The sequence below is a fragment of the Colius striatus genome, chromosome 1 (assembly GCF_028858725.1).
Source record: "Colius striatus isolate bColStr4 chromosome 1, bColStr4.1.hap1, whole genome shotgun sequence".
NCBI lineage: Eukaryota > Metazoa > Chordata > Aves > Coliiformes > Coliidae > Colius > Colius striatus.
The window spans coordinates 138,549,731-138,562,676 of record NC_084759.1 but is presented as its reverse complement, the minus strand read 5'-3'; the positions used below and the strand labels follow the sequence as shown (position 1 = coordinate 138,562,676).

Sequence of the window (12,946 nt, the reverse complement as noted above, 5' to 3'; positions counted from 1 at the left end):
CTAATGCTCCCAGTGTATAAAAAAAATATTGTAAGTATTTTTCTCCATAAGACCCCTTTGTTACAAAACCTAACCTGTTCTTATGAGTGTCAGTTTTCAGACAATGGCCACTGAGTGCACAGTGATACCTAAAAGCAACTTTGTGGAAACTATGTACTTTTTACAGTGGTTTTTAACTTTCCTTCCTCCGGAAATTAGGTTTACACAACTACATAATTCTCATCTTCAGCCCCAAGAAATCTTGAGTTGGTTGGATCATTTCATCCTGCTTTAGCTTAGTGCCAGGCTGCTCTGAGTTAATATGTTCCAACCCATTTAGAGAAAATTGCTGGCAAGGTACAGAAAAGAGCACTCTTTTGGGTCTATCACTAAAGGAAGTGAAAGAATAACTCAATTGTTATCATTTACATGATGCAGAAGTCCAGCAGGGAATATTATCTGTAGGTTTGAACAAAACCTAATATATTTTCTCTGTCTAGTCAGAACAGGTAACTTAAAAGGTGAGAAGGATAAACCAGTAGGTGTGAGGAGGGAGCTGAGAAAGGTGACTGAAAGGAGTTGAGAAAGGTAACATAGGAGAACACTGAGAGTCCTCAAACAGTTTTAGGAAAGTAGTAGAAAAGTTCCAGAGGTATTACTCCTGTGCATGGGATACAGAGTACATTGGCAGGGAGACAGGGAGAGTAATTAGGCTACATGGACATGACAGACACAAAAATTATAAAACTGTGTTAAAACAGTGGAAGGACATCAGATTCACTATGTGGAGCTTTGGGAGTTGCATTGTGAAGCACTATTATACTTCTGCCAAACAGAGATCTGAAATAGATTAGAAAATCAAAAAATAGATCTGACATGTCTTGGAATATAATATATGTGGAGAATTGCTTATAATCAGCCTATTCCCATGAGAAAATTGCTTCTTTAAATGAAGATGTGAAAGATGTGACCAAGAGGGCATATCTAAGCACTTCCTGTGTATTTTTAATTCTTCCAGGAAGGGGCCCAAAACCCCTATACAGCAAAAAAAAAACCCCACGTTTTGTATACTAATGTTTAGAATGACTTTTCATTAAAGTATACTGAGAGTCAACAGTCAATGTCATTTTTATATACTTCAGTCCTGTTTGAGATTTAACAAATGGACATTCTTTGCAGAGATTAGCATGCAGATTTACAGGCTAGAAAGAAAACTAGTAAACTGCAGTATGATAAGCCTGAGAGATGAATGCAATTTTTCAGTAAGGACCTTTATCCAGCGCTTCCTGTAAGCACAAAAAAAATCTCACGACTTTCAATAGTAATGCAGATAGGATACAGAGAGTGCAACATCCCAGGTAAATAATCCAGCAATAGTGTAATATCAAGTTAAGTGAGGAACAACCACAAGGCCAGAATATAATCAAATTGATTTTAAATGATATGGCAATGGAAATAGTCTAGCCTGAATTTAAATCTGTACAAAAATATAAATGGCTGGAATGACTCAGATACAAACAAACAAACAAAATTTGTGCTAACTACTATTTTTTTACTTCTACTATACCTCAATACAACAGTCAGGATGAGAATCAGAATTTGTAACATCGAGAGAAATGGGGGGGCGGTCTGAGTACATTTCAATTATTTCATGGAACAGCCAACACTGAGTGACCAAATTCACACTAATTCCCTTGGCATTGTTTTCCACATTACCTCCATGTATGGCACTGACGGCATGGCATAGCTTGGGCTGGGGACAGCAAATGCTAAGAAATTTAGGCTGGGAAATGTCCTCCACTGATTGTGGTCAGGGCCACAGATATGAGGACAGTGGTCTCTCAGTGAAAGCTGAACCATGACGCTCCTTCTATGTTCAATAACTGTAGGAGACTGGCTGAGGATACATTAGGGAGTTAAACAATAAATAATATGCGTGTGTATGACTGATTTGAAATGGTAACTGTTAAAAAACTTTTCTGAGGAAATAACTTGAATCCCAACAATAAAAAGAAAAAGGGGAAAAAAGTGAAAAAAAAAAGGGGGGGAAAAGTTACTGTTTCCATTTTCTCTTTAAACATTTTCAACATGTTTATAAGCCACAGCTGACAAATAAGCATGGAGGTTATGAAATTTGATTAGTACAGCATGCAAAAGGACGCAATCTATTTTCATTTTCTTGAAAAGTATATTGGGTTTTTTGGGTTTTTTTGGGTTTTTTTTTGGCAGAACAGTGCTTAATGCACAGAATACTGTTTTTACCTTAAAATCTAAGGTAACATATTTAACATAGTAATTTCAGCCCAGACAGATAGGTAGCAAAATATCATTTAAACTACTTTCCTTACAAACATCCACAGACAAATAGCATAGAATTATTCATTAAAAAAAATGTGATGATATATGAAGAGTAAGAAAAAAATCTGATTTAGGTGTTAAAAATTGTTAATGATTAAGCTTTTGCATTTTATCATAAAATCATGCTTTGTTTAGTCTTAGGGCTTGGATTAATACAAAAAAAAGGTTCAAAGCTCTAAAATGTACTGTACTTATTAGTGTTTATCTTATGCCATAGAAAAAAAAGATAGTTTAAAGAAATCCATAAATTATAATAAACTGAGATATTTGGGATAAGTTATAGCCGAATAAGATTCTAATTGTAAGTAATTACAAAAGTAAATAGCTGAAAATAATATTCCCCTTAGTTATTTTATATCAGAAGTTCTAGATTTTGGGATGCAAAATTACTAGGAAATGTAGACTGAAGGAGAATTTTAGACAACACAAAATTAAAGTAATGTCACTGAGGAAATGTATGTAACTTATATATCACAAAAATACTGTAGGAAGGAGAAACTCTTGTATTTGTATAGTTTCTGAAAAGCCTGGAATGCAACAGTCTCTGCACAGGTACATACCCATTTGACATCCCACATTCCAGAACTCTTGGGGATTATAGTTTGAAGAGGTCGCTCTTGTTCCTTTGGGGTAAATTCTTGTAATGAATCTTGCAGTGTGTGAAATAAAATCTCTAGCTGAAAAACAGAATGAAAAAAATCTTACCAAGAAAAACTTTACTAATAAAGGGATCCTATTTGTATAAATAATAGTAAAAATATAATAATCCAATCTGGCAATTTATTTATTATATATAATGAATATATTATACCAATGTGTTTCTATTTTAAGACATTTTTATGAATGTTGACATTATTATATGAGTTACTCTGAGATATGGCTAATATTCTATTTTAAAATGTTAATATTCTGTGTATATTTGAATTTGATAGTATTTCTTATGTATAGGGCAGACTTTTGCTAAAGATTCAATAACTGAGAATCATGGAAATATTCTGTTTCTTCACTTGTTGGGTAAATATGTGATTTTTACACTAAAGCCCACTGTGTTGTAATGGAAAATTAAAAGAGACTAAACAGGAAATTTATCAAGAGGTCCACTCATTTTTCAATAGTTCAACAGGAAAATACCAATCATCCCAAGATTATCTTAGCTTGATTGCTGGTTTTTGGTTTAAATAAAATGCCTGAATAATCTCAAGATCAGTGAACAATTTATTTCTAAAAGACCCTTAATTACTTTATAATCTTCAGAAGCTGTTAACTATTCAAACAAATTTATTTTCTTCCTCCTAGCAGTGTTCCCTCCCACAAACGCATAAACTAGACAGATGTGGAAAGCATTATATGACTTCTATTCCTGTTTACTATTTAAGATCCTTTCCATCCTTCCCTCACCTCTTGTTTCTTTTTAATAGGTCTACTTTTATATTCACTAGATTGCCAGAGAGAACAGAGAAGATTCTGACTATAGATGCCTAGCAAAAGCCTACTTGTTTTGACAGCATTTAGAATCATTCACCTAAGCAACCATCACATCATCTCCACAAAGTTGTGGATGGCAGCTGGCCTGGCCCTGAATTAATGGGCCTGTGGCAGAGTTCATTCTCATGGTCAGTGATCAATGTTCTTAACACTCCCTTAAGGCTGTTGGCAGACAGCTGGAGTTAAAACAGCAGAGAACGCATGGTATTGGCTGCACCAAATGGAAATGCTCCAACACAGAATTTGAATAATCCAGCTTGGCTGGTATGAAAGATCTGGTCCAATGGAGCAAACTACCCACTATGGGGTTTACTCATTCTACTAATGTAGGTTCTTTTATCTGTAGTTACCATCAAAGCTAGGGGTACCAGATGCCCAGCTCCAGTGAGTACTACTGATGATACATGCTGGGTGTGAAATCTATTCCGCACATTTTCAAGTATTGACTGTAACTTCTAAATTATTTGATACAGAAAACCATCAATGAAACGATATTAATACATTTTGTATTATTATGTTAATATTTGTTCATATAAAACTATGTGAAATTAAAACAAAGATGAACTTCAATTTTTCTCAAGTGTAAAAATGCAATGCAAATTACAAGATATTTCTTGTACAAAACAAAATGGGACATCTTGTGTTTCATAAAATTTGAAACCTTCCAATGACTAGATAATGAACCATAGAAACATTGTAACTTTTATCTGATTAAGTCAAAAGAATCTACCTGAATGTTTTACAAATTTTCTTGCTCGAAGCTCTCCAATTGAATTATTTTCATAGCATTTCTGTTTAGCTAAGGAACGTGCAAAGCTCACAAACTTCTCAGATTTGGTATAAATCACAAGGTCTGACAAAGCAAGGGCAATTTTTATCTTCTTCACCTAATAATCACAATAGTAATTAATACAATGATAAAAAAACAGAACACATCTTAATTATTATGAACAATTCCGGAGAAACTGATTTGGATCCCAATTAATGAATATTTGAGCTTAAGATATCATTTTTGATAGATAGAGTTCAATCCAGTGAGATACAATGAAGGTTACTGTCTCTATATTCATCTAGCAATAGTAAGGTGAATTACGAGATGCTTCTAGTGCTTTCTAGCACACTGCTCTGTTGGACAGCTTTATCATTTCCCTGCTTTTGATATTAGTATGTAAATTAACATAATTTTTCATAAGTCTCAACAATACTTATTTAAAATATATGTCCAACTTTATATTCCTAAACACATGAAGAACTAGAAAAAGCCTACTGGTAGGAGGTACTTTGAGAACAAAAAGAAAAAGAACAGGAAAATCTATACATCCATGGCACAAATTCAACTACAATATGTAAAAATAACAGAGGAATATTTTACCATGCCAAGCAAATTGATTGTAGGTATATTCCATCAACCATTTCTCTGAAGTTAGGAAAACTCTGTTCCTCTTAATTAAGACAGAAAGTTCTTTGGCCAAAGCCTTTGTTTAGTCTTGCTACATTACTGAAGCAAGCAAAAGCAAATGCTGTTGTACAGTGAAGCTATTGAAATTTTTCCAGTCTTATCTCTTCAACTGAGGTACTGTGTGACCTCTTCATTTTACTTAGTATGAACTGATGAGTCAATCATTGGTAGCAGCCAGCAAAGAGCTGATGGTGCTAATAATGTTTACTTCCCATTAAAGCTTTTGAAGGTAATTTTTCATCTGATAAAATAATAGGGACTGTTTGCTCATGGCTCTTAAACTGTGCAAAGCTCATGTGCATTAATTCTTCTGAGGCTATGTGCCATGAGAAGCAATAGGATTCTACTGCAACAGAACTCCTGGATATGGAAAGCAGTGACCCAGCCAAAGCCAAGAGCATGACTAGAGTATCTTGGATGTGGATTCAAATGCTCTCCCACTCTCCAATAGAGGGGGACCTCAGAAAACATTTTCTCTTCACCCTATGAAACATGACCAGATATTTGTTGTTGCTGCTTTTGATCAAGACGTATGTGATATGTGTTCTGGTCCCTAATGTGATGTGACCCCATTCTCTGGAAATTTACCCTTCCCTGTTCAAAGAGATCTCCATCCTTCCTCAGATTTTTTCCTTAATATCTCTCTATATCAGATGAAAAGAGAAAGAAACAAAGTTCTTGACTTTTAAATCTCTTGGAGAAAAGAGACACAAGAAGAAGAGACACTGCCTCTCAGCAAAAGCACCTAGCCCTGAAGTTCATTGCCAGTCTACCCACAGTCAGATAATCAGAGCATGGTGTGCAAAAGTGACTGGATACCATGTACTTCCTGCTTGCTCAAAAAACTTGAACAAAGCAGTTTGAATACTGATGCAGCAACAGATTTCCATGTCAGACAACTGCTACTTGGTTAAAAAAAAACAAGTTCAGTTTGACTATCAAAAAGATTACACCCAAGTTTTACACTCTCAGAAACAGTTTTTACTATTAAGTCTGTACATGAGAAATGCAAAAATACCTATTTTATGATAAGTGACCAAAATATTTTAGTGTAACCAGAACTCTATTCCTAATTTCATAAATAAATCCAGAACTAAAGAAAATAGGAGGAGAACACTTCAAAATATTCAAGACAGACTGGTGGACTGCAGGAAGAAATAGTTAGCTCTGTCCTTCATCATCAGGAACTGCTATGAGCATTTCCCATGCATAGCCTCAGGAAGACCTTTGAGGTCAACAAAGCAATTGGGCAACTTTATCTTAGATCTATTGTAACATTAAGCATTTGGGACAAGCAAAAGGCTTGAAAGGGAAAAATGCAGGTGAAGTTTAGGATGGAAGCCCAAGGAATGGCTACTTTTTAGTTAGATACTATAATATGTTCCAGTTTAGAGTGTCTTGTAGAGATCAGGAAAACTGATGCCTTGAGCTAAAACATATTTCTAAGGATTTAAAAGTTTGCCTTTTAATTTTTTCCTTTAAAAAAAAAAGCTGGTACACATCTATGTGTTTTCTAAATTCAATTGGGACAAAAGTTACCTTTGCCTTTTTTCGAGGTGGTGAAGATCTTCGATCACTTTTTCTTTTGGGGGAATAAGTCCTTGGATAAAGAGGAGCTTCTTCATCACTATCATCATCTTCATCAGATGTTTCAGATTCAGAAACTTCCTCTGCCTCATCATTACTGTCAAGATCTCTCCTGACCATACTTTCCTCAATTGTTTCAATTTTTTTATTTTTTACCAGAATTTTGTATTTTAATGCCTGTAGAAAAGAGGTTAAACAGTAGTAAGAATAATTATGTATAGATTAATTGAAGGACTTCATATCAAGGTATTGTTTAACCCACATTGAAAACTGTTCTTTAAATATAATTAAGTGAGGTAACACAAGAAAGATAAACATCAGTGAGGCAGAAGTCACAGAAATTAAGAGTTTGGTAATTTGTTGCCTAAGCAATGTCTCTGTTTTCAAATGCGCATGTTTCAACTTCCATAATATAGAATGCAGGAATAAAAAGAAAAAAATCATTAAGTGTTATAATTTCTAATAAGACAGCTTTCATTTATGCATTTGAGTCCTACAAGTATAAATTTTACTTAGATTTATGAAACAATATTCACAGTAAAACAGCTATTACATAGCAGACATTCATCTCTACCTCTGTACACAGGAACTGCCAGTGAGTAATAGATTCTGGGACAAAGTGATCCAGAAAAAAAATTCCTTAAGTTTCATATGTACTAGTGAAAAGGAAGACTGTGCTGCTGGGAAGATTAGACAATCAAGGAAAAATGACACATTAAAGACAGCTGAGCTATTGTATTTTGACGTATCCAATAAGTAAATATAAAAGGCATGGATGAAAGAAACATAAAAATAAAGCCAAAGCTCTATTATAGAAAGTAGAGTCGTAGACAAAGAAATAGACATTCTCTTTATTTACATTGTGATGTCCATTGCTGATAGTCCATCTCGTGTTAGTAGGTTGTCAGCATGCCAGTGTAATGATATATCCTATGCTTAATATCTGTCAATGCCATATTAGTGAAAGATCTGGTTAGTCTCCCTGCACTGGTGATTCAGAAAGAGGATGCCCTTTAACATTTCCTTCATTTCTCACTGATGCACCCATTTTTTTTCTCTGATATTTTTGGTAGTTTTAATATGAGTAATGTTACTCATATTTTTTAAGAGTTCTGAGTTTTTCTTTGCATCTTTCTATTTCCCGATATTTAAAAGCACTTCTACTCACTTTTGTTCTCATATTTTGTTACACATATGTAAGATTTAATTCTACAAATTAAAAGAAAAGACCTGATGTACAAGGGAAGGAAAACCTGTCTATGGATATATTACTGCCTCTAATATGTAAACATACTTTAATTAAAAAAATACCATACTCTATATCAATATTAAAATGAGCCATGATGTTTTAAGTCAGATAGTTTCTAAAATTCTGGTTATGAACTGTTGTCAAAGTTGTAAATACTCTGAGGCAGGACAAACTTGTCTGGGTTTTTTTCCACTGAAGATAACATTTTTAAATCATAACCCTCTTTTCAAAATGAGTTAGAAAGAATACTCTCTCAAGAAGAAATTTTGCTAGTTTTTGGCCAGAAGCAGATTCCAGTCTCAAATCACTAAAATTGAACCATAACATAAAAAAAGACATACTACACATTTAAACTATGAGCCTCAAACAAATGTTAAAAAAAACCCATCTTATAATAAATGTATGGTTACAAAATCAATGACTGTGTTAAATTCGAGTTCTTTAATTGGTAAACTGCTAAATATGTGTCATGTTTTTGCACAAATGTCTAGAACTTTTAAGCAGATAGTGAAAGCCTAAACATTCACTCTAACTTCTCTTTTCTACTTTAAATGGAGAATACAAAATATTGAAAAAAATGTTTACCATGTACTTATGTATAAACTGTAAGCATACTAAAAAAATTAAATATGAGCAGAAGAAAAAAAGAAGAGATCTTCTCCAGAGAATAATGAGACTTCCAGGTTGGGATAAGAAAAACTTCCAAGTATAATCAATTCGAACAAATATTTAAATAACTACACAAACAAAATTTGGTTCTTGTACTAAACAGACATTCTGGTTTATGCAATGTACAACATAAATTAGAATAGGTGAAGCAATATAAGACTCCAAGACAAAATCACAAGCTCTTTGGAATGAAGCAGGCAAAAAGAGAATATATTTAAGTTGTTTAAATTTACCATATTCTCTCTTTTCCTCTCCTGACTAGATTTAGCTGCTTGGTATTAAGAATATCAAATTGTGAAAACCTTTGCTAAGTAATAAGATTAAAATCAGTTTAAAGTTTTACAGAATTTTCTATTTCAAGCATTATATTACTGTCTTAATTAATGAAATAGGATAAAGATGTGAGACTTTCCTTCCTTTAATTTGTGGGAGGCTTTTGTGACATTGCAAAATATACCTTGAATTAAAATAATAGGCCATTTTTGTTAAGTACACTGTTAAAAAAACCCTTCACCAGCATTCCTCAATGGATCAAGAGAATTGTGCTTAGTAAAATTGTAAATTAATGTCTTTGAGGAAGCCTCATATATTACAGTTATTGAGATATTTCTAATCAATGTTACTAGAAACATCTGAGCTCTAGTTACATGGATATTAATTATATCAGGAGTCCCTTTTTGGCTGTCTCATAATAAGTTTTCATACGATATGGTTATCTAGTGAGAGGTCCCCTAAATTGCAAATGCTAGTTCTGTGTTGTGTTTTGTAGTAGACACAAATTACATGAGAAAATTTTTCTAAATGTTCTTTTATTAAAAATACAAATAAAACAAAACATGCCTAAAGAAGAAAATTGTAAGGAGTGATGCTAATAAATTAATATTCTGGATTAAGTGAAAACCTGACACAGTCCTGGGTAAAAGTGTATAAGAAACTATTTTGCAATATATTATTTCTCATTTATCTACCAGAAAGAGTTCCATTCAGTAGTAAAATTTCAAAGATAGGGTTCAATTTGCCAGAGACTCAGAGGCTGTGGTCCAAGTAAGCACCTAAGAATGAGTTTGCTCTGCATTTTAATCTGTCTAGACATACACAATCATCTCAGCTGACAAAGGTGTAGATCAAACCTATTTAGAAAAGGAAGGAGATTGATCAGACAATAGAGGAGAAAATAGTTTCCATGGAGATCTCCATATCTCTGAGATCTAAATAAGAACATGTAACTGGCAAACGTTTCTATGAAGTATTTGAAGAAATTATATGGTATTTGACTTCATGAACAGACAAGGGCACCATTTAATTCTGATTTTGAAGAACGTTGAGAAGTGAGTATTAAAAGAAAGCCTTGCATGAGCTGCATGTGCTCCTTTCATAGGAGATGTAAACCTAGAAACAACAATAACTGTTGGATGAGGAGGATTTCCCACACAAGAAATATAATGTTTCAGTCTCACATGACACAGAGAAGCGGAATGTTGAAGGTCCTTGTCAAAGACAAGAGAGAAAAGGAAAAGAGGGATGAACTGACTGGTCCAAAATCTTTGAGGGATCCTACAGGCAGATTGTTAAAATATAGCCTATCAAAGAAAGCAATGACACAGATCATGAACCTAAGAGGTAGCAACTAAGTGATCAATAACTCATTGTGACATGGGCAGTCAGAGGACTTGAGGGACAGAAGTATGCTTATTGCATTTATAAGCATGTGGGGCACGTGGCAGTAAAGAGATTTATATTGTGTCCTTAGGGATATTATTAGACTGGAATATTCTCTAACAGAGCATATTATGTAAAATGTCTCCGTTGCTATTGTTAATTTCAATGAAGAATGAAAGTCTCTTTACTCTTTCAGTCCCTCCCATCTTCCTTGCTAAGACTGAACCAGAAAGGAGGAGAGTGGAGCTCAACTCAAAGTAGGCAAAGATGACAAAATAAGGTAAAAAAAGATTGTGGAGGAAAATGGAGGTAAAGTACTGTAACTCTAATACAAATATTTTAATTTTTTAATTCAGAGTAATTCAATTCATATATATATACATATACAATACACAGAGTAAAGTGACTTGAGCTATCTTCACCTTAATACTGAGCTACTTCAGTGTGACATCTATATTCATTTATAATCAAGATAAGTAAATATTTTAGCATGTAAGTAATTTACCACCTAGGTTTTTTTAGCCTGTGTAACAGTCTAAAAAAAAAGTAACACTGAAGAACATAGATCAAAAGTGGCTCTTGAAGAAGATGCTAGCCAAGAGTAAAGTTTACTACACTATTTGAAAATTCAGCCATAATTACATAATTCCCTTGCAAAAAAAATAATGATTTTTCTCACATACTTGATCAGAGAAGCTAAGAGAAATGGAGATTATCATAATCCTTTTTCATTCTCAATATAAAAATTTATTAACTTCAGACTTTTGTAAATCAACTAGGACAGTGGTATTATTTAGATAACTTACATTTTACATAGATGTGGAACACATCTTAATGTCTTTAAAAGTTCAATAGAATGGATCTCACCTGACCAGCATACATTTAAATGAAGAATATGTATAGAACCCAGAAATACATTTCCAGGCAAAAATCTCTGTAGAGCCAACTTATGAAAACTCAAAGCTACGGAATATTAAGTATGATTTCCCCTCTTTTTTTTCTAATTTACTGAATAGTTTTCAAGGTTGTAAAATACTGGACAGTGTTACATAAAAATATAATGCTATGATCTAAAAAAATATGTTGGTTTACTGTAGTGGTTTTGCCTGGGCCAGGTGTTTGGTAGCATGTGAGGGGCTACAGGGGTGGCTTCTTTAAACAAAGAGCTGCCAGAAGCTTCCCTTGTAGCTGATAGGGCTCATGCCAGTCAATTCTAAGACAGACACTGCAGCTGACCCAGGCCTGGCCAATTAGTGACTGAGGTAACCTATTTGGCTGTGAATAACGTATTTGAGAAGAAATTGCTGTGAAGGTACTAAACTGCAGCAGCAACAGGGAGTGAGAGGAAAGGAGAAGGACGGTGGTTAGGCCCTGAAAGAAAGACTCCCCTGTGACCTGTGGTGAGGACCATGGTGAGGCAGGTTGTCCCCCTGCAGTCCCTTGAGGCCACCAGAAAGCAGAGACCCACTCTTAGCCCGTGGAGGACCCCACATCCAAGTGAGTGGATGCCTGAAGGAAGCTGTGACTCCATGGGAAGGACCTGGCAGGACCTGGGAGACTGTGGGCAGAGAGGAGCCCACACCAGAGCAGGTTTGCTGTCAGGACTTGTGATCCTGTGAGGGACTCATTCCGGAGCAGTCAATATCTGAAGGACTGTTCTCCCAGTGGATGACCGGGGCAGTTGGGGCAGTGTATGAGGAACTGCCCCTGTGGGAGGCCCCATGCTGGAGCAGTTCATGAGGAGCTGCAGCCCATGGTAAGGACCCATGCTGGACAAGTTCATGAAGGACTGTTTCCCATGGGGAGAGACACCACAGTGTAGCAGTGGGAAGTGTGACAAGGCCTCCTCCTGAGAAGAAGCAGTAGTAAAGTCCATCTGTAATGAACTAACCACAATCCCCATTCCCCATCTGCTGTGCCACTGAGAGAGTAGGAAGGGGAGTCCCAGGAAGAGGGAGGGGTTGTGGGAAGTGTTTTAAGATTTGGTTTTATTTCTCATCTCTCTGTTCCTATAGTTTATTAATAAATTAAACCTTGTTCTCCCCAAGTTGAGTTGTTTTGCCCGTGATGCTAATTGTTAGGTGATTTCCCTGTCCTTAACACACAAACCTCTCATTATATTTTTTTTTTCTCCCCTGCCTAGTTTAGGAAGGGGAGTGATATTACAACATGATGGGCACCTGGCACCCAGCCAGGGCTAAACCATCATACTTACTGAGAAATTTATTGATATATTAAATTATTTATGAAAATATTGCTATGAAACTATAACAGTATGGTAATGCTTTAGCAAGTCTTTTGGACACATTACTTCAAAAATATAATTTTCTATGACATATCCTTTAGAAAAACACTATTTCCTTATGACAGTGTTTCTTACCCACATTTTCATTTGTTCATGTTGTTCTTTTTTTTTTTAATATCTGATATACCACTAATAACAGCAGCAAGCCTAAATGATAATTTTGCATGTGTGCATGCATTTGTGTTACAAGTGATTA

The 12,946-nt window shown here is 34.8% G+C and overlaps 1 protein-coding gene across 1 annotated transcript in view; it reads right to left on the bottom strand.

Moving 5' to 3' along the window:
* Nucleotides 1-12,946, bottom strand: part of PLCZ1 (phospholipase C zeta 1) — a 49,899-nt gene that overhangs the window by 14,629 nt on the left and 22,324 nt on the right. Inside the window, exons 7-9 of the mRNA XM_061988857.1 lie at nt 6,821-7,045; nt 4,553-4,709; nt 2,898-3,014 (exon numbers count right to left, since the gene is read on the bottom strand). Of these exons, the coding sequence (XP_061844841.1) occupies nt 2,898-3,014; nt 4,553-4,709; nt 6,821-7,045 (499 nt within the window). The remainder of the gene's footprint in view (nt 1-2,897; nt 3,015-4,552; nt 4,710-6,820; nt 7,046-12,946) is intronic.